The sequence below is a fragment of the Natrix helvetica genome, assembly GCF_964273705.1.
Source record: "Natrix helvetica genome assembly, chromosome: 3".
NCBI classification, from domain to species: domain Eukaryota; kingdom Metazoa; phylum Chordata; class Lepidosauria; order Squamata; family Natricidae; genus Natrix; species Natrix helvetica.
Window position 1 is genome coordinate 36632496 of NC_138549.1, and position 23335 is coordinate 36655830.

At 38.5% G+C, this 23335-nt stretch overlaps 1 protein-coding gene across 1 annotated transcript in view; it reads left to right on the plus strand.

Annotated features, from left to right (window-relative positions):
- REV1 (REV1 DNA directed polymerase) overlaps nucleotides 1-23335 on the plus strand; it is a 52670-nt gene that overhangs the window by 17914 nt on the left and 11421 nt on the right. The window contains exons 8-15 of the mRNA XM_081946772.1: nucleotides 4136-4252; nucleotides 12747-12867; nucleotides 13213-13341; nucleotides 14469-14623; nucleotides 16243-16362; nucleotides 17510-17730; nucleotides 18291-18463; nucleotides 20627-20729. Of these exons, the coding sequence (XP_081802898.1) occupies nucleotides 4136-4252; nucleotides 12747-12867; nucleotides 13213-13341; nucleotides 14469-14623; nucleotides 16243-16362; nucleotides 17510-17730; nucleotides 18291-18463; nucleotides 20627-20729 (1139 nt within the window). The remainder of the gene's footprint in view (nucleotides 1-4135; nucleotides 4253-12746; nucleotides 12868-13212; nucleotides 13342-14468; nucleotides 14624-16242; nucleotides 16363-17509; nucleotides 17731-18290; nucleotides 18464-20626; nucleotides 20730-23335) is intronic.

The following is a 23335-nucleotide window of genomic DNA, read 5'->3' on the forward strand; positions in this document are numbered from 1 at the left end:
GGCAAGAATAAGAAAAAGCTCCTACCCACCTCGGCGAAGAGGGTGGAGCAAAAGTCCACTCCGTTCTACCGCAAGCCCTTGTACCGGCCTCAGGAACAGGAAGCTCAGCACAGCAGGTACTCTTCCCCCAGGTTAGAGAGGCAGCCTGAGCGCAGTTACAATAGGGACAGTCCTTGATTTCAACAACAGAGTAAGCGTCCCTTTCGAGGGGGAGGTGGTCGCCCTTACCGCCGGGGCAAGTAGGTCGGTCCCGACATCACCCATTGGTGGTTGCCTGGCTCTCTTCTCCGAGGCCTGGGCGGAAATTTCTACAGATGCCTGGGTACTCAGTAAAGTCACCCATGGCCTTTGTTTAGAGTTCCTTTCCATTCCCCCTAATTTCTTCCATACATTTCCACCGGCCCAATGCATAGAAAAACGCAGTCTGATGCGTCAGACTATTAAACACCTGCTTGAGATCACTGCAGTGCAATCGGTCCCGACGGAACAGGTGGGTTGGGGGTTCTATTCAAACCTGTTCCTTGTACCCAAGTCTTCGGGGGGATGGAGAGCTATCCTCGACTTGAAGCTGCTGAACCAGTATTTGGTTTACCGCAAATTCAAGATGTCCTCCCCTAAGTCCATTCTGGCAGGTATTCGGGAGGGGGGATTACATGACTTCTGTAGAACTTACGGAGGTATATCTCCATATCCCCATACTCCCGGATCACAGGCGCTTCCTCCGGTTCTCCTTCCTGGGGTGCCATTACCAATATAGGACCCTGCCATTTGGGTTGTCTTCTGCACCCAGGTCTTTCACAAGGTGCTGGCGGTAGTGGCGGCATACTTGAGAGGGTTTCCCATTAGGTTACACTGCTGCCTGGGTGACATCCTCGTCCCTGAAGTTATAGACACACTACAAAGGTTAGGGTTTTCTGTTAACTTTGAAAAGAGTTCTCTTTTCCCGTCCACTAGAATCCTCCACTTGGGGGCAGTTATAGATTTCCGTTCAGGGAAGGTTTTTCTCTCCCCAGACCGTAGGTCCAGTTTGGTTAAAATGGTTAAGCAGGTCTGTAGGGACCGTTATGTTCCCATAGCCCTTCTTTCCAGCTTGCATTTCCTGCATCAAGGTAATGCCATGGGCAAGACTGCGCGCCAGGACTTTGCAGTAGCGACTCCTGCCGTTCCAGAGGGCCAACACCAGCAGCTTGCCAGCCAGGATCGAGGCCACCCTCCAGGTACTGATCTCTCTCAAGTGGTGGCTGTCCCCAGCCTTGCTCAAGGGGTGCGAGTTCAGGGACCAGGAGCACCTCATACTCACCACGGATGCCAGTCTGTTCGGCTGGGTGGGCAACCCTGGGATCCCAGTTGGCGCAGGGTCAGTCCTGGCAGGAGCTCCGACACAATATCAACTGGTTGGTATTGGTCGGGGCGATCCATCTGGCGCTTCAACACTTTCGGACCTCCGTCAAGAGTCATCACATTCTGGTCCTCACTGACAACGTCGTGGCCAAGGCCCACATCAATCGACAGGGTGGCACACGTTCCAAGGCACTGCACGCCGAGGTGATGTCGCTGGGCAGCTGGGTGGAGAGACACCTGCGGTCAATCTGGATGGAGCACATCATGAGGATTGACAACCATCAAGCTGACTGGCTGAGTCGAGAGACGGTGGACAATGGAGAGTGGAGCCTCTCCCTGGAGCTGTTCCAGAGCATCTGCAAGAGGTTCGGACGACCGGTGGTGGACCTCTTCGCCACTCCAGCCAACGCTCAGCTTCCCTGGTTCTTTTCTCGGTTCCCAGCTCGGAGAACGGAGGGGGTCAACGTTCTTCACACAGGGTGGCCAGGCGGGCTACTGTACGCTTTTCCTCCCCTCCCCCCATTCCTGGGGTAGTTCAGAAGCTAGTCAGGGAACAGGCAGAGCTGATCCTGGTGGCACCTCACTGGCCGAGGAGGGCCTGGTTTGCGGATCTCATGACCCTGTCGATCCGGCCCCCATGGCGGATCCCGGAGGGGGAAATAGAGGTGCATCCGGAGCCACACTGGCTGCAACTAGCCGTGTGGAGATTGAGCGGGAGCGCCTGAGGGAGGCTCACCTGTCACTACGAGTGATTAGAACCATAGAGGCCTCGCGCAGACAATCCACTAGAATTATTTATGACTCCACCTGGGTTTCCTTCGTAACCTGATGTCAGGCGAACCAGGTGGTGCCCACCAGGGCCTGAGTTCCACAAGTCCTGGGCTTCGTCCAGGATGGGTTGGATAAAGGGCTCTCCCGGGGCACTGTGCGTAGGCAACTGGCTGCCCTTGCTATAGTTCTCCCAGGCGAGGGCCCGATTCCCCTCACCCAACCATGCATTTTTAAGAGGTTTCTTTGGGTGGTCTCCAACTTGCGCCCTCCAGTGGTCCATAGGTTCCCCACATGGAATCTCCCTACTGTGTTGCGGGCTCTCATGGATGAGTCTTTTGAGCCGTTGAGGACGGTTAGCCTGAAGCTCCTAACCCTTAAGGTGGTGTTTTTAGTGGCTATCACGTCGGCTAGACGGGTGTCAGAGTTAGGAGCACTTTCCTCCAAGGAGGATTTGTGTGTGTTCCACAACAATAGGGTTGTGTTTGAGGTTAGATCCGGCCTTCATGCCAATGGTGAATTCCATCTTCCATCGTTCCCAGGAGGTTGTACTTCCGGATTTTTGTCCGGATCCGGTTAGGGAATGGGAACAGCAGTGGCACCGGTTGAATGTCTGATGGCCCCTGCGTATTTTCTAGAAGCGGATGGCGTGGCTTCAGCTTCATCCCAGTGTCATGGCCAGTTGGGCATGTTAATACCATCCACTGGAGCCTCCTGTCCCAGCCCCGATAATAGCAGTTCAGGTAAGACCAACTGCCATTCTCACTGTTAGGAAGTTTCTCCTTAACTCCAGGTTGCTTCTCTCCTTGATTAGTTTCTATCTATTTTTTTCTTGTCTTGCGTCCTGGTGCCTTGGAAAATAAGTTGACCCCCCTCTTTGTGGAGCCCCCTCATATACTGGAATACTGCTATCATGTCACGCCTAGTCCTTCTTTTCTCTAGACTAGCCGTACCCAATTCTTGCAACCATTTTCCATATGGTTTTGTCTCCAGGCCTTTAATCAACTTAGTTGCTCTTCTTTGCACTTTTTCCAAAATCTCAACATCTTTTTTGTAATGTGGTGACCAAAACTGGATGCAGTATTAGTTACCAGCTTACTAATACTTACATGCTTTTGATTCTATGTCTATGTTTATACAACTAAGAATTGTGTTGGCTTTTTTGGCTGCCATCGCACATTGCCGGTTCATGTTTAAGTGATCATCCACTAAGGACTCCAAGGTCCTTCTCACAGTTATTGTTTTTGAGCGGGGTTTTGCCTAACCTGCACTTGTGCCTTTGGTTTTTTCCATTGTGTGAGTCAGTTATAGTTGTTATGGCTCAGGAGATTTTGATCACTGTCAACCACAGTCATTTCCTGGTTGGATTAATACAACATCCTGTACATAGAACTGCTCTTAAAAAGCATTTAGTCCAGAGTGATGTGGCACACACAATACTAAGGGCATCTAGATTTACCCATGCCCCAGCTTTACTGCATAAGCTGCACTAGCTTCCAGTAGAATTCAATTATCACATTTAAAGCCACACAGGTACAAGAATAGATTACTTATGGAACTACTTCGCTTCAAATAGTTTCTATCCATTTAACCAGATTTGATATGGTGAGTATGTTCCAGTCTCTTCTATGAAATAATGTCGCTTTCAGGACCCAGCAGATGTGTCTTCTCTACTTCTACCCCTGCCACATTAAACAGCCTCCCCAAGAGATTGTGAACCTGCCAGCTTTCTAGAAAGCTATGAAAATCCGACTTTACCTTCTGGAATAAGCACAGACAATTAGTAGATATATGTGTTTGTAGAACTTGTGAATTGGACCTTATATCCTATTACATTTGTTTAGTGTATGTTGCTGTTTTTATAATAATTTTTGTGTTTTTGTTGGCACAGGTTTGGCAGCCATATAAATTTTCTAATACTAAAATGAATAATTGAGATCTATGAAACAGAAACAAACTGAATATTTTCAGTTTTGTAGAAATGGAAGCAGTGTGATTTGTTTTATATTTTAATTGTAAATTGCAGGAACACCAGTGGCTGTTACAAGTAACCGAGGATCAGGAAAAGCATTGTTACGTCCTGGTGCAAATCCACAACTGGAAAGGCAATATTATCAGAATAAATTATTGAAAGGCAGAACAGGTACAAATCTGTAGTTTTTTAAATTGTAAAAAGAAGTACTGTTGAATGTATTGGCTTGTCATTTCCAGGGGTCCTCAACCTTGGCAAGTCCTTTAAGACTTGTGGACTTCAGCTCCCAGAATTCCTCAGCCAGCTTCGCCAGCCAAGAATTCTGGGAGCTGAAGTCCACAAGTCTTAAGGTTGCCAAGGTTGGAGACCCTTGATTTATACGACCCAAATTATTATAATATTATAATATACTTTTAAATAAATGTGTTATAATTTCAAAACTGTATGAAAATATACCACCCATTTTGAGAAAAATAGAGGTGTAGAACTATTTTCAATTATGCTACTATGAATGAGAATGCTTCCTTTAGAAAGAAAAATCATATTAGGAACTTCCAGTAGCAATAGCCATACTTTAGACAAACATCACAATCCATGAAGGATAACGTATGGATGTTTCCAGATTGATAGATTGTAGTGCCACCCATATTATTTATTTAAAACATTTATATGGCTGCTTAGCATGCATGTCATGGCTCTGAATTATGTGCATCAATAAAATCAAAGAACTAATTACAATTAAATCCCAATGGCCTGAAAATGGCCCAGAAAACGGCCAAAAAACAGTCATGTGCACGCCGGCCAGCTGGTCTTTGGGTTTCTGGTGTTCTGGCACATGCAAAAACCAGCTGACCAGAATGCATGTATGTGCCAGAAACCCATAGAGCAGCTGGCCAGCACATGCATGTGCACTGGCCAGCTGGTCTTTAGGTTTCCGGCGCTCCTGTGTGCACACATGCACACACATTCTGGTTTGGGCACTCTGTGCCAAAAAGGTTTTGCGATCACTGACCTAGAGTTTGCCCAATCCAACATGCAGGATTCGCAGAAAATAATCTTAGGTGGTCCTACAAACCACCAAGACTTGTACCCCGTAGGGCTTTATAGGTAATTACTAGCACCCTGAATTGCCTAACGGAGGTAGTGTAGCTTGAAAGTAGTAAAGTTTTTATATTTATAACTATCTATACTATATTCTGATCCGGTGCAGCTTCTGCATGAAGGAATACATTGCATATATTCATCTGCAGTGAATACATTGCAGTAATCTGGCCAGAAACAACTAAGGTATGAGAGATCCTGACCAAGCCTCCCAATTAACACAATTGTGCAAAGGTTCTCCTGGCCCCAGTTGTTACCTGCTTCTCAAACAAGAACTGTAAATTCAGGAAAGGCCCCCACACTATGCATTGGTTTTGAATCGGGGATGTAACTTTCTAGAACTAATAATAGAAAACCTTTTGATCCAGGATCAGAGAGTATCAAAACTCATAACCATTCAGTCTTGGTAGGATTAAAGCCCATTTTTCTCCATTCTTGCCCCCTTGGCCTCTGTACGTTAGAATGAAATCATGACAGCATAACTCGGATTTTAGAGCAGTATCTCAATGAAGTATCATCATCATACTAGGGATATTCTGTTGCTAGAAAATGTATAAGTGTTCCTGTGTATATTGGATTAGGCAAGAATCAGGTGTACAATCTACACCTTACATCTATGCAAAAAAGGATGGTTGTTTCTAAAATTTTTGGATTATCAGGAATTAGACATAAATTAGTGGGTGATACAAGATCATTCTGTGAAGATAATAAAATCAATGTTTATTATTAAAGATGTTTATTAGGTCAATCTAAAGTGTACAAAATAGTGTACAAGCTTTTAAGCTTCCAAGAACTTTCAGATCAGGAAAACATCTAGAAAAAAATGGCCACCTTCCTTTTTATATGTTTTTCTATCAATAATTTGTATAGCTTTTTTCTTTGTACAATTAGTGAGTTTAGATATTTTTTAAAATAAGAAATCTCTAATAGCAAAGTCAAGCAGATTTGTTCCATTTTTTCAGTGTTGTTAACTATAGAAGCAAGATTATAGCAGATTATATGAAAGCAATTTCATTTGATATTACCTAATCCCAATACTGTATGATCTATCACAGGATATGTACTTGAGATCTTCAAGGCAAGAGTAGAAAGTGCTATGTAAACAAAAGCTGCAATTATCGGGTTTTTTTGTTTTTTTGGCCCTTAAGGATGATCGTATTATACAGGCAGGGCCACATCACATGATATTCCAGTGTGTGTGTGTGAGTGGTTTTTTTTTCTGCATTTAGAACTTTTGGGGATATTCTTTGTTTTATTTACATTGAATGTGCCTTGTTCAAAACTAAAACTGACCGAAAACTATGCAGCCAGATTTCAGCTGTCATATTCATGTTTTTATAGTTCTTTACTAGATCTAAATGTTTTGCTTTTACTAAAGCTGGTAATAATTTATATTTTAAGGGTTGCATTTTGAGCAATAAAATAAAAAAATCATAGTTTTTCCAGCAATTTTGTTGAAAATACAGATAATACTTGGGTTACAATGGCAATTTGGACCAGGATTTCCATCACTAAGGGAGGCTGTCATAAAGCATCACATATCGTGACTTCACTGCTTAATGACTGAAATTTGGGCCGTCCTGGTTGCTGTTACGCGGACCATTTAGTTAAGACCTTTTGTGACTATGATATGGGAAGAGGCAGAACCTCCAGCCAAGCAGGGTGACAGGTGATATCTATGGGCCAACTGGGCATGTGCTGCAGGTGGGCACTAGGAATTGTTGGGCTTGTGTCAGCACGACGTGAGTGAGCACTCCTCAGTGGTGGTATCCTTTAGCAGTCTCAATCTGCTACCACTGCTTCAGCTCTGTTTCAGGCCCAGCACCAGCCAGAATGGCATAGTAAGCTCAGTGCTGCAGCAAGCCTCAGCAATGCCAGCTAGTTTCAAGCCCCAGCACTGACCTCAAATCCCAGCAGCCTTGGTCACCTCAAGCCCTAGCAGCACCAGCTATCCATAAGAGCTGGTTTAATGTCAACTGTCCAGTTGGGAAATCCAGAAAAAGAAACTCTTCGGACATTATTTTTACCAAGAGTATAAACTTTACTGAATAAATCAACATTGGCACAGAAGAAGCAAACCAGCTCTGGCTTCCTGCACAAAAGCACACATACTTATTACCCCTTTCCCCACGGGCCACCCATAGTCCATTGTGTCCACCAATCACTTCTATTCATTTTGTTATGAGAATCAGCTGGCCATGCTGTGCCACCTGCTGTGGTGTCCTTTAGGGGGGGAGTAATGTCTCATGGGAACCAATGATGCCATTCCCCTCACTCTTGCATTCCAATCCACCACCACCATATTCTTTGTCCAGCTGCGAGCAAGACGGAATATAGGTGAAAGTTTGAGTCAGTCTTGACTCACGGCAACAAACCTGCATACCCTCAAGCTCACACTTCCTAGCACCAATATCACTCTCGCGGTATCAGCCATGAGTCCAGGAATGGATGGTGATATGGCTGTTGTTATTGGAAGTTCCTGTTTAGCCCTGAAAGATGCTGCAGCATACATATGAAGCCCTGTTTATGAATTTGGCCCTCAAGAGTCAGCCAAGACTGCTTCTTGCCTCCCTTCTATGCTTATACAATACAATACAATAGCAGAGTTGGAAGGGACCTTGGACGTCTTCTAGTCCAACCCCCTGCCTAGGCAGGAAACCCTATACCGTTTCAGACAAATGGCTATCCAACATCTTCTTAAAGACTTCCAGTATTGGGGCATTCACAACTTCTGGAGGCAAGCTGTTCCACTGATTAATTGTTCTAACTGTCAGGAAATTTCTTCTCAGTTCTAAGTTGCTTCTCTCCTTGATTAGTTTCCACCCATTGCTTCTTGTTCTGTCCTCAGGTGCCTTGGAGAATAGCTTGACTCCCTCTTCTTTGTGGCAACCCCTGAGATATTGGAACACTGCTATCATGTCTCCCCTAGTCCTTCTTTTCATTAAATTAGACATACCCAGTTCCTGCAACCGTTCTTCATAAGTTTTAGTCTCCAGTCCCCTAATCATCTTTGTTGCTCTTCTCTGTACTCTTTCTAGAGTATCCACATGTAACAGTATTCCTACTTTAACTTCTTGATTGAAATGGCAATGAATTTCCCTAAATTGATAGTCCTTGAGACATCATTCTGTATTGTTCTCCCAGAGTCAAAAATGACTTAAGAAAGTCCCACATTTGATTTTGTTGTTATGGGACACTGAAATATCATCAGGTGTTGATGGATGTTACATCAGTCTCTTGCCATGGACAGATTACTTCCTATGGTCCTAAAGTTCTTGAATCTGCCCATTGCAAGGAAGAAGGGCTAATTTGATATTCTCACCCCAGGAGACTGATAGACCCAGTGAGGTTTTAGAGGGAACTCATAAATATTCCTTTAGCACTAGTACAATTTTCTGGAGGCATTATTAGTCATGGCCTGAAGTGAACATGCACTAAAGGTCTTGGAATGGACTGTTCCTGTGGGGATTCTCTATAATAGTGGGCCTGCAGGACTTCAATTACTGCACTTCAACTACATTTGTGGGCAAACTGCCCAAACATTTTCTTTCCAGGTGCAATTCAAGATATTAATTATCACTTTTGAAGCCTTATAAAGCATGGGTCCAGTTTACTTACAGGGTTGTCTCACACTGAGGGTGTTTTCCTGTCCCAAAGATCAAATATAGGGTGAGCACCCTCTCTGTTATCTGGCAGGAGTTTGGAGGCTGGACTTCTCTGTAGCAGATGCTGCCCTATGAAAAAGCCTCCCTAAGATTCAGAGGTCCCTTATTCTCTTAGACATCTAGAAGACTGAAGCCTATTAAGACCTGGCTGTTCACCCAGGCATTGCGCTCAGATGGGAACTGAATCCAGTTCATGTATATTTGGGGTAGGAGTGTTATGGTGACTTGGTTGTTGTGCATGATGCATTTAATTTTCTTTTCTTTTTGTCACTTTTATATGTTGTGTTATTCTATTTAAGATGGACAGCCCTATATCTATTATAAATAGATAGTTAAGACTCTGTTTTAACATTTCAGCAAAATAACCAAACAGTGAAATATGTTTGTGTCTCTCTGAAACTTAGAGATTTCTGTGATTCTATGGTACCTTGTCTTAGAATAGATTCCTTTTCATTTGGGGCAGATACCACCTTGAGCTAGTGTCTGGCATAATTAATATAGTATAATCTTTGTAATGCCACAAAAGTCCCACTTTTCCATTTTTCTTCATCTTACTGAATAAATTCTATCATAGAAGATATAACATTTGTTTTATCTTAACTCTGAAGGGTGAGAAGTAGTTCATTTCTGAGTTAACAGGCTCCATTTTATAATTGACAATTTGAACAAAATGTCTTGTATAAGTGTTGTTCAAAAATTCTTGTTTACCAAAGGATATCCATGGTGATGCATGCTGTTTTATAAACTTATATAAGGCTTGCATTTCCAAGAAGGAAAAGAAAAAATCAAAATTATCTCTCCCCATTCATATAGTGGAGAATAAGATTTTTTATAATTTAGGCTCACGTGTTTTTCTTTTCTAGGCAAATACAATAGTGGTGGTTTTTTTAAAAAAATACTTTGCAGGTAGATAATTCAAAATTTTAACTGCATATTTTTTCACAATGCCTGCATACAACCAATTTCGTTGTATAACCAATTTCGTTGTATTTAAGTACAATGAGAATAAAGATTATACTTATACTTATTTTTTGCAGTGTGTATTTACTTGCAGGTATTTTAGCTTGTTAACTGTTAGAGAAAAGTGAGAAATTTGAGAATTTATTGCACTGTGGAATACTTAATTGGCAATATATGTTATATAGGATGGTAGACACTGAAACAAAACAAAAGGTTTGGATGGGCAGATGTTCAAATGTGTTTAGCATACTGATGAATTCCACTCTAATAAATCATCTACATACAACAGAGTTCATTCATGTGTAAGTGTGAATGAAAATTTATTACACATGACTAATCATGTTCTGATAGAGAACAAATATCGCTTATCAGTACCTCATATTCTCCATACTTTTGTTCTGGTGATCTTCTCTACAGTCTACTAGATAAAGTTGTTTTAAAGGTCAGTGAATTCCTTAGTGTAACTTTATTCAGGTATCTGCAACATCAGCCCCATCTTTACAACCTGCTTATTCACTGAGGATGGTCCTTGCTTATATTGCCTCTTTTTGGACAAATTAATTTTCTTAAAAGAGATCCAGGATTCAATCTTTAATAGTTTTTATACATCAGTTGCATTATTCTACATTTGATGGCATTCTTCTCTATACTTCTATCTTGGAGTATATCTTTAAGGGCAGGTACAATAATTACAATGTGTTGACAAAACCTAACACAAAGACAGAAGGAATTAAACATACATAAAGAATGAGTTATTGCCTTATCCACATCTGCCAGTATTCTCAAGCCCAATATCTTCAATTCTCATTCTAAAGAGCAACATTTTTTTTAAATCACACTAGATACAGATTTATTCTCAGCGATTTCTTTTTCACAGACTTGGTCCTGGCCTCTGATTTCTCCATCCGTTGCTCCACATTCACCATGCGTCTGTCTAGTTTCCCAACTTTTGATGAGAGGTTCTCTACCTTGCCTTCCAGTGAGAAAAATGTGTCTTCCATTGCCCCTGAATTACATGAAGTGACTTCATCAACTTAAGGGGGGATCTGCTGTGCTGCACTGTGGAGGAGCCCATCGAAGTCATGAAGATAGACAAGATGATGACATCATCTAATGCCAGGGCAGAGAAACAGATGGATTAAGGACATTGTTCTTGTTGTTCAGGGCATAATTTGCTCTAATTTGCACTTGCAGATATGTTGGACAACTTGAATGACACTGCCATCCGAATGATAGTGATGAACTATCAAAGATAGCACTTGTCCATGTTCTGTCTCCCACTTTTCTCATCCACTACATTTTTTATCTTGAGTATCATTTGTGAAAATAAGTGCACCCTAAATTTCGCATTCAAGTCATTCTGTATTTTTTAGCAACCTTCAGAAGTACTGAAGAGGAGAAAACATAACTATTCATGGTGTGTGTTTATGTGTAAATTAATCCAAATGATTGTATTTTTTACTTCTAAAAGTATTAGAATGCTAGAGTAGGGCTTCCTTTGTACTTTACATGAGGCAGGAAGGGGGGAGGAATGTTTGCATCCATTACATTTTTCTAGCAAGAAGTAATTATAAGTGTGCATGCGTCTCACAATATTTATCTCTATAAGAAGAGAAACTTCCCTTATTTTTGCATGGTATAGCTCTGGAATATTCCTTTTTATTCATACTTAGTATGCAGTTCATTACAAGAGCCAATTTTCTCCATAATTCTGCCTAATTTGGGCATAATATAACAGCAAAAAAGATATTTAATGGCTTTATAAAATATCTATATTTGGGAGAAATAATGACTAACTCATACTATCGAAGGAAATAATGGAAATATCCTGATTTACTAGTTTGCTTAAGTGGATGTGCATTACCTATGAAACTGGCATATTTCTGTGATTCTATTTTAAAAACACTAGGTTTATTTCCATTTTCATTAAAAACATTTTTAAAAGTCCTTTGGATTAATAACTATATCATTTTTTAAAGAATGGGGATTTTTTTCAATTCAAAAGGGGAAAGAATTATTCTCATTTCAAGAAGAAAGTTTGTTATATCAACCTACAATATTTGTGATAATGTCACAACCCTTTAAATATCTGTTTGGAAGTAGATATAGTTAAATTTTATGAATATTACACCAAATTAATTTGTAAAATAATGCAGATTGATTTATAGAACCAGGCTTAAAGTGAGTAGATTTATAAACACTTTTTTCTTAACAATAACTAAGCTAGTAACAATTTGCATCTTGCCACAGAAAAACAATTGTGGGAAATTAAAAATGCTGCATGGCTAGAATGCAGTATTGTTGTTAATTCTGCTGCCAGTAGGCTCAAGGTGGACTCCATCCTTCTGAGGTTGGTAAAATGAGGACCCAGATTGTTGGGGGCAATATGCTGACTATGTAAACCACTTACAGCTGTAAAACACTGTAATGCGGTATATAAGTCCAAGCGCTATTGCTATTGCTATTACTGGTTGCAGAGTTTATTGACAGAATTTTGCTTGGATGTAGCCAGCAGCATGCAAAAGATTCTGTATGCAAGAATTGTCATAAGTAATAAATAGGTTTGTCTAATAGTATTATCAGTGGCATTTGGCGTCAAGCATATCTTCTGAATTTCCTACAGTGAGACATACTAAGCTGTACAAATATAGTGCATTAAATATGAAGACTGGTATCAAAAACTATCAAATTGTTCTGCATTCTACAATGTGTCTTTTATTGGGTATTGGTTTGTTATATAGCCTGTAAATTATTTGATTTGTTAATGGGGAGGGAGGGAGGGAGGATCAATTATCAAGTTTTAAAGTACATTAAGATTATACCCTGTTGCAGATTTCTGCCATATAGAAAATATTTTTCTTGGGTAACTTTTTAATTACTGTAAATCAAATTTAATTTTAAAATGTAAATGATTACTTAATAACATTATTTTCAAATAGAAATTGATGATGCTGACTCAACAGATGATGATAGTCAAGATTCTGCCGAATTGAGTAAAAGTGATATTGATATTTCTGTGTCATCAATGGCAGAAATTGCATCTTGCAGTTATGAAGCCAGGTAAGAGAAAATTATTTCTTGTCAGTTGGAGGTTGCAGAATATAGTCTTTCTCTTTAAATAGATAAAACATATTTATTTAGTTGGTTGTTTATTAAAGCATTTTTTAAAATATTCTGACACATTTGTAGGAAGACTTGCGCTTTTGTTGTGCAAATTACAATAGGAATATTATACTTTGTGAGTTAAGGTATATATTTGCCACTATATTATGCAACATAAATAATTGAATTTAAAAAATAGAATGAAATAGTTTCTTAACTACTTAATATGCTTCATGTAAGATAATTATTTTAATTTCATTAATTGATTATTTTGAACCCCTACGGAATTGTTTTTTTATTTAGGCAAGCTGGTATAAAGAATGGAATGTTTTTTGGACAAGCAAAACGCTTGTGCCCAAATCTTCAAGCTGTTCCCTATGACTTTCACGCATACAAAGAAGTTGCACAAACTATGTATGAAACATTGGCAAGGTAAATGTTTCATATTATATAAGTTGTTAAAATATTTATTTTAGACAAAGAATAACTCCCAAAAACTTTTATTATGAAATTCTTCTGATTGCTTTGTAATGCAATTTGATAAAATATTATGTGCTATTTGTTTTATTATGGTACTTATGAATTTATTAAGCACCTCTTCAACAATGTACAAATATCCTATATTTTCTACTATGATTTATCTTTTTTTCTATAGCTTCATCTCACAAAAGCCACCCAAATATTTCTGAATAACAAGCTATTCCAGGATCAGATTACCTTTTAATCTCAGCAAAATAGAAATTTTATTACAAAATATATTACTTTTAATTACAGATCAAATTAACATAGTTATTTTAAGCCAGCTTAGTTAAAGCCATGCTCCATTATTCTGCTTTCCAACTTGGGTTTTTATTGATGTCTGATTGAACAACCAGATATATATATGTGAAAAATAGTTGAAAGGGTTATGCTTCTCAGGTTCAGGTTTTATATTTTACTTATAAAATGAAGTGTGTAATATGGTTACTGTCATTTCATAATACAGCATCTCATATGGAGAGATGGGTGGCAAATAAATTTAATAAATAGGTATCTATATTTTAAAAGGGACATGGTGGCTCAGTGGCTAAGATGCTGACCTTGTCAAGCAAAAGGTCAGCAGTTCAGCGGTTCAAATCCCTAGTGCTATGTAACAGGGTGAGCTCCCGTTACTTGTCCCAGCTTCTGCCAACCTAGCAGTTCAAAAGCACATAAAAATGCAAGTAGAAAATAATGACCACCTTTGGTGGGAAAATAACAGTGTTCCATGCACCTTTGGCATTTAGTGGTGCTGGCCACATGACCTCGGAGATGTCTTTGGACAGTGCTGGCTCTTCGGCTTTGAAATGGAAATGGAGATGAGCACCGCCCCCTAGAGTTGGGAACGAATAGCACTTATGTGCTAGAGGAACCTTTACCTTTTACCTATATTTTAAAATATTTTTTCCAAAAATTGGAAACTTCCTATGTATTGGAGTTTGACTGTAAAATAAATATTTAATGCTTGTAAATATGCTTAATTTTGAATAACTTAATTTTGTTCCTACTATTTCTTTTTAATTCCTTGACTTTATTGATAGCTATACTCATAACATTGAAGCTGTCAGTTGTGATGAAGCACTGGTAGATACCACTGAAATCCTTGCAGAGACTGGTTTGACATCAGATGAGCTAGCAAATGTTATTCGTGCAGAAATAAAAAATAAGACCAAATGTCCTGCTTCAATTGGAATAGGTTAGTATATTGTTTAGAAAAGTTTATTTATGAGCAAAGTAGATTATTAAGTAAAAACAACATTTTGTATCTATAAAGTATATGCATTAATCACAGGATTAAGATACTTTTATGATTAGATATTAGAAATATGTGCTATGTCTAGTTATCGTATTTTTCAGAGTATAAGATGCACCTTTCTCCCTCAAAAAAGAGGCTGAAAATCTGGGTGCTTCTTACACACTAAATACAGCATTTTTTGTCTTCCGAAGCCCCTCCCTCCCCCTGCTCACCAAAATGGCCATGCAGAGCCTGTAGAAGGCTTTCAAAGAACCCCTGGGGCCTGGGGAAGGCAGAAATGAGTGAAAAATGGGTCGGGTTTTTTGCTCAATTTTCCCCCCCCCCCCAGCCCCCAGGAGTACTCTATAAACCTCCTAAAGGCTATGCATGCAATTCTTTTGACAAAAAACGGGCCCGTTTTTGCGAAAACAGGCTGTTTTTTGCTCAGTCCAGCCAACAATAATAAGTTGTCATTCAGTCAGTGCCTTGCGGAACTAGCAACAAAAATATTGGTGGGGTCCATCCCCCCAGGAGCACTCTGCAAGCCCCCTAAAGGCTATTCATGCCTTTTTTTTGGGGGGGGAAACCGGACCCGTTTTCGCGGGGAAAAAAACTTTTTTAAAAAAATTTGCCTCTTCAAAACATTGATGTGTCTTATACTCTGGTGCGTCTTATACTCCAAAAAGTACAGTAATTTTTCTTGTTTTCTCCTTTCTTCATTTATAGAAGATAATAAGCAGAAGCTAATATACTGACTTAGAGGCTTTTATATATTACCAACTGCCTTCTTTTTTAGTATTTTTCTCATATAAAGGGACACAGTGGAAGTACTTAAAATATTTGTTGCATCTGACACTCATATATTCAGCTTAATGTCCGTGGGTAAGGTCAGTTAAATGTGATTTTTATTCACATTCAGTTCAGCACATCTTACTCCAAACAGCACTGCTCCATTTCTCAATCCCTGCAAAGCATTTTGGGATCAGCCATGGAATTATCCATAGGCAAAGCATATCATGAGCAAATTAATGCTCAGCCCAGCCAACAATAGTAAGTTGTCATTCAGTCAATGCCTTGCAGCAACTAGCAACAAAAATATTCCCCATGTTTTCAGATAAATACTCGGTGTTTATCTGGCCATTTGTATGGTGAAAGATCTGAACTGTTGATCTGAGGAGAAAGTTCCAGTTCTCATTGTTCCATTATTCCAGCATAGGTCACAATTAGTGTGAGTTCAATAATGAGATATTGTTTAATGCAAATTATAAATTAATACCAGTTTAGGTTTAATATGAGTAAAATTTAATTAATTTAATGCTAACTGAGATGTGGATAAATCACTCTATCTGTGTATATATGAATATTTCAAGAAAGAGAAAACAGTTCAGTCTATGCTGCTAAAATATTTTGAGAGGTAATAATGTTTTTAATCAGTGTAAGATTGTTGGAATGACTGTTGGAATGATTATTAGTAAGAATGATTGTTGGAACTGAAATAACTGAAATGTGTAATGTAGAAAAAATATTGAATCTTCAAAATGTTTGAAATACGGCTTAGAAGCAATATTGAACTTTTATAGGTTCAAATATTTTACTGGCCAGATTGGCAACTCGGCGAGCAAAACCTGATGGGCAGTATCATATAAAGTCTGAAGAAGTAGATGATTTTATCAGGAGCCAGCTAATTATACATCTTCCAGGTAGCTTTTTTCTATTTTATTCCTTCTTAGCTTTCTTCAGAAGTCTTTATCACGGTTACTTCAGCTCTACTTTACAAAGGTAACGGGTGACTAACAAATGAAAGTGGCTATTTTCTTTATAGTGAAGATAAAGCAACATATAAAGATAGCATTATCCAAATTTTGAATAGCATTCGCTTCTCAATTGAAAGGTTGAGAGTTCAATCCTAGGTAGCGACAGATGTTTCTCACTTAGGGCACAAAGAAAAAATATCTGCTGCAAACTCCCTTGGAACAGGTGTTAAACTTGCTGCATCACGTTGTCGTCACATGACATATCGCAGTGTTTTTTTGTGGAGCTGGGATGGGGTGGCCTGTGTGTGACACATCTGGCCCGCCAGGTGACATCCCTGCCCAACGCAGCAGGAAAAGGCATCTGACCAGCAAATCCTCAACTTCATCCAGTCACCTGACTCTACCCAGAATAAAGGGATTATAGCATCGTAAAAAGGGAACTGGTTTTAATCCAGATTTTGAATAGTAATCTGATAAATTGCATGGCATAGATTTTGCATCCTGAGATTATGTTAATTCTCTGTATATTTAATAAATATTCAAAACATCAAAATAATAGTATTCAGCCAAAAGAAATCTGGACAAAAATGCATATTTAATTGATTAATTATGTGCCATCAAGTCATTTTTGACTCCTAGCAACCACACATATAGATATTTCTCTGACAATCTATCCCCAACCTTTTATTTTGAATCTCCCAAGGTTGCACTCATGACTACCTTCCTGCAGGTGATCCTCTTCTTTTCCCTTTCTCCTTTCTCAGCATAGGTATTTTTGCAGGCTGCTGGTTCTTTGCATAATGTGCCCAAAATAGGATAATTTGAGCCTGGCCTATGGCCAGTTATAAAAGTGATTTAGTCAATATTATTGTTTATTCCTATTTTAGGTGTTGTGAAGTGTAACTTTTCTGTATAATTGTAAGCAACATTGTCTGAGATATAAAATTACAGTCACATCTGCTATTTTATAACTTTTTATGCATTTATACAATACACATTTCAGTTTAAATAGTGTAACAGTGATTGTCAAATGAATAATTTCTCTGGTGTAGAGTTCTAATAGAAAAATACATTTTTTGATTTTGGGATTCAGGAGTTGGAAGAACAATGGAATCTAAACTGTCATCTATGGGGATAAAAACTTGTGGAGATCTACAATGTATCACAATGTCAAAGCTTCAGAAAGAGTTTGGACCCAAAACGGGACAAATGCTATATAGATTTTGCCGTGGTTTGGATGACAGGCCAATTCAGAGAGAAAAAACAAGAAAATCTGTTTCAGCTGAGATCAATTATGGCATAAGATTTTCGCAGGTAAAAAAATTAAATCAAATTTAAGTGAAACATTAATCATTGTTTCAAAACGGTCTATAAAATTGCATGTTACTGGGCTGTAATTTCTTTGTTCTAATTCCTTATTAATACTAAAATGTGCATGTAAACAGCAAAGTAATATAATCATAAGTTACCAATAATAAAAAAAATAGGAAGGATGAGAAAGATAATAGTAACTCAGCCCGACTACCTAGATCAACATCCTTAGACATTAGTGCTGTGGTAATTAGGTGTTCAGCAAAGTGATGGCATGAACTACTCTGAGCTCAAAGTAGCCTTGCAGTCATGTTTTCAAGATTGGAATGCTTTGAAATTGCTCAAAAGAGCTTACTTGGAGTTCAGAAAAGGGGTTTCATGTTTAGCAGGGAACATTCTGTGAAATTTCACACTTTCATTGTCTTTCATGCCCATTGTCAGTCATTAAACAGTATTTAATGGTTTTTTTTTTTTTGCTGGCATATTTTAATACAATAATGAAGATTGGTTTTGATTTGATTACATCTTTTAACCTGTGTAGAATCCATTTTCCTTATTTCAAGGCAAAAGAAGCAGAAGCTTTCCTTCTGAGTCTTTCAGAAGAGATCCAGCGAAGGTTGGAAGCAGCCGGTATGAAAGGAAGACGATTAACTCTCAAAGTCATGATTAGGAAAGCTGGAGCCCCAGTAGAATCCGCAAAATTTGGAGGGCATGGAATTTGTGACAGTGTTGCCAGGTAAATAGTTTGGTACATAAATTTGCCATTGTTTATAAGCTTAAATTTGCACACTAATAATAAACATAATATCGCTCTTTTTCTCTGCCTTAAGTCATCTTTAACTTTTGGCCCTGCCTTTTTCCTAAGACTGAGAGAGAGTGATTGTCTCAAGATCATTCAGTACAATTGGTATTTAAGGCATAACTGGAACTCCCAGTTTCTAGCCTAGTGCCTTTTACCATTACACGCTGGCTCTTAATTTCAGTCACTAGACTTTATTTTTTAAAAAGATTTATTTTTAATCCTTTAATGCCTCCTTGTAACATTCAATTTTTGTATTGTAATTTTAATGCATTTTCCTGGGGAAACGCTTGCTTTCAAGGGTAGCATACGTTTTTAAAATAAGATTGTACAAATGTTTTGTAAGATATAGAAAATACATTTTTAAAAGTTCCTGTTTTACAAACAATGCTAGCGAGGAGAACATGTCTGTCAAATTTGTTTTCTATACTCTTCATATGTCCATATATGTTAGAACCCTATAAAACATTACTGCAGGGGTGTCCAAACTTGGCAACTTTAAGACTTGTGGACTTCAACTCCCAGAATTACTGTCAAAATGCAGGTAGTCCTTGACTTAACGACCACAATTGAACCCAAAGTTTTTGTTGCTAAGTGAGACATCTATTAAATGAGTCTTGCCCCATTTTACAGTTTTTCTTGCCATAGTGGCTAAGTGAATCGCTGCAGTTGTTTACGTTAGTAACATGGTTGTTAAGTGAATCTGGCTTCCCCATTGATTTTGCTTGTCAGAAGGTCGCAAGAGGGGTTCACATTACTCCAGGACACTGCCATGGTCATAAATATGAGTCAGGTGCCCAAAGTTTAATCACATTCCCATGGGGATGCTGCAGTAGTGTTAAGTGTGAAAAATGGTCATAAGTCACTATTTTCACTGCTGTTGTAACTTGGAAACTGTTATTTTTAGAATGGTATATATCAACACAATTTATTCATAACATTAATTGGGCCTCGCTATGTGTGATAGTTTACTGGGGACATAACAAAGCTATTAGTTTGATCCTTTTCTGCCAAAATATAGGGACAAGCTAGGCAAAATACACCATTGCTTTCTGACAAAATGTTCAGAGAGCAAATAATACACAATTTAAAAACAAATTAAGCATATGAAAGTATCTTTTAGTAACTAGAACAAAAGCTGAATTTAATTGCAGAAATTGAACAAGTAAAGAAGAATAGTAAACCTGCATTATTAGTAGTGGGTTATAAATAAACAGCTCATTTCCCTAATCATGGCTTTTTCTGCTGACATAATTTTTATAGGTGGTCATATTAATCTAGCAAGTTTTTAAAACTGAAGGTCTTGATTTTCTGCCTCTTTTCAAAACTAGATTCATAAAGTAAAAAAAAAAAAGTACAGTCCTAGCTTTAAAAGGAATAGCATGGTGTTGATCATGTGTTGAGCAGTGTTAATCAATGTTAGCAGTGTTAATCAATGAACATGCTAATCAAATCATTTTTGTCATATGCATGATCACATTAGCAGTAGGGGATAGGAGAAGGAATCTGGTATCAGGAAAATGAGCAACTAAGTAGCTAAGTGCACTTTAATGAAATTCAGTCATGGTAAACTCAAGTTTTCCTAGATGTTTTATCATTAATTAAGAATTTGGAGAAATGTAATGTAATAATATACCATAATTACATAATTACACTATAATTACATATAGTGATCAAAATAGTACTACACTTCTAAAAGTGTGGAGAGGTGGGTGGACAGAGAGAAAGAGAAAGGATACTTGATGTTCTCATCTACAAAATTAATTATCTATTGGTATTGCTTTATATGTATATATTGAATGTATGGTAATTCCGTATGTTCAAATCTAGCTTGTACATCTGATTGAAATTTGTAAAACAATCAAAATTAAAATCAGAAGAACATGTCTAGAAACCTATCTAGTTCTTTTTTCTATAGTGGCCCCTCAGTTTTCTACTGCAGTCATGGAAACAAAATATGACAGCAATTGCCCTTGGCAATTTTGGAAATAATGAGTATTCAAAGATGTGATTCTTCTGATCCTGGTGATGACATGTATTCAATCTAATCAGTAGCCATTGTAAAGCTGTTGATGCATTTTAAAATTTATATATTTGTAGGACTGTGACTCTCAACCATGCAACAGATAATGCCAAAGTGATTGGGAAAGAAATATTAAATATGTTTCACACAATGAAACTGAATATTTCTGATATGAGAGGGGTAAGTTTTTAAATCATAGCAACTTTAGAACTCATGCTTGATTTTTTCTTCTACCAAATTATTTACTGGTATTGCTTTATTGTTCTAAATTGGAGTGGATATGTGATAAATGTGTATTTCTTCCAATGTGATATATTACATGTGAAATATTGCAATTTTACATTGGACTAATTGGCCAGTCATTTAAAATGGTAAACACCAATCTGAGAAGAGAAAAGGAGCATTGGCTAGGATTAGGGAATTTTGGAAACTTTTGGATTAAATACAGATTGTAAGACCTTTAATCACCCTTAGTTAATTAGCTAACTCGTTCAATCACAGGTCTGCGACTAAAAAGCTGTTTGATTATTTTCATCTAATTTCCATGTTTTTTGGTGTGCTGAAAACAAATAAAATATTGAAAAAACTCCTAGACGTCATGATTTGCCACAACATGCAAAATTGTCTTCAAATTTATCAATTTTTTTTAATTTTTGGAATTTTTTTATATTATGGGCTTTTAACCAAATTTAAAGTCAAAATTACTATTAATTAATTCACATAAGTGCATTTAAGATATAAAATACCAAAAAAACCTTAAAGGGTTTGTCCGAGTTATGTAAAAAAAATATAGCACTGTAAATCTGATGGTCAGCAATATATACATAAGCTAAGCAAGTTTTAAGTCTGTGCTTCTAATGGTAGAAGGGGTTAATCTTTCCTGAAGAATCCAGTGGGAGGGAGACACAGGGCAGATAGCAGCATCTCTGGTCAGTGCAGGAGGTGTGGCCAGCACTGTGACGTCTCGTGTACAGACACAGAGATGCTCTCTCCAGCATGTCACACTTGTGCACGAATCATCATCAGGTTCTTGGTTCTAGACTGTTCACACTTTTTCATCGCAATTCATGTTAGCTCATCATTCTTCAACCGCTATGTTATGGCTCCGCGAAAGTGTATTAATTCGCCAGACAGTTTGTGTTTCATCTGTGGTGAATATACAGTGTTGAAGCAACAGCAGAATATTACAAACTTTGTGAAAAAAGTATACTTTGCATACTTTGGACTAAAAATTGGAGATCAAGATAAAGTTTGGGCGCCTCATAAAGTGTGCAAACGGTGTGTTGAGGACCTCCTAAACTGGTTCAAGGGTAAGAAAAAATCTTTCCGTTATGGGATTCCCATGGTATGGCGAGAGCAAAAGAACCATAGTGATGACTGTTACTTTTGTTCATGCAATGTGAAAGGGTTTAATTCCAAATGGAAGCATTCCATTTCATACCCCAATCTTCACTCAGCAATTCGTCCCATCCCCCATGGCACAGATAAACCAGTACCCAAGCCCCCTGCTACCTTGGAAGAGATACCTAGCTCCGATGAAGGTGAAGTCATACCTGAACCAGATGACGAATCAAGTTCTGACTTTGAAGATGATACAAGACCAAAATTGTTTTCTCAGGAGGAGATGAATGATTTGGTAAGAGACTTGAATCTTCCCAAAGATGCCGCTGAGTTACTTGGATCAAGGCTGAAAAGCAGGAATTTATTGTTGCCAGGAGTGTCATCTTCATGGTTCAAACATCGTGAAAAGGAGTTTGTTCCTTACTTCGCCCAGGAAGACAAGTTGGTTTATTGCATCAATGTCGAAGGTCTGATGGGTCAATTTAAAATCCAATATGATTCAGAGCAATGGCGTCTTTTTATAGATTCTTCAAAAAGAAGTCTCAAAGCAGTTTTACTCCACAATGGTTTTTATGCTTCCATACTTGTAGGTCATTCCGTACACTTGAAGGAAACCTACGAGAACTTGGAATTGGTTCTTCGTAAACTTAAATATGAAGACCATGGTTGGCAAATGTGTGGGGACTTGAAGGTCTTGTGCATGCTGCTCGGACAACAAGCTGGGTATACCAAATACCCTTGTTTTCTGTGTCTATGGGACAGTCGAGACCGACAAAATCACTGGACCAAGAAGAGTTGGCAGCCAAGGGTGCTAACAGTTGGTGAAAAATATGTCCTCCGAGAAACTTTGGTAACTTCCCATAAAGTTCTTCTACCACCTCTCCACATAAAATTGGGATTGGTGAAGCAATTCGTAAAATCACTTCCAAAAGATGGAGAATGCTTCAAATACTTGGTCACCAAGTTTCCATGCCTGTCGGAGGCAAAATTGAAGGAAGGTGTGTTCGTCGGACCAGACATTAGAAGGCTTATAGTTGATCAAGAGTTTGTCAATACCATGACGGATCCTCAAAAAGAAGGGTGGATTGCATTTAAAGAAGTCGTACAGAAATTTTTAGGCAATAACAAAGATCCTCACTACAAAAAGATCGTCGGAAGAATGCTGAAAACATTTCAAGCTTTAGGTTGCCTGATGAGTGTGAAAGTGCATTTTCTCCAGTCCCACCTTGACTACTTTCCTGAAAATTTGGGAGCTGTGAGTGAGGAACAAGGTGAACGATTCCACCAAGACATTAAAGAGATGGAAAGGAGATACCAGGGAAAATGGAGCATTACAATGATGGCAGACTACTGTTGGATGCTTCAGAGAGACATTCCAGATGCTACTCACAAGTGTAAATGCACCAAGAGGAGCCTCACAAGGAAGAAGAATCGAGTTTAGTGTG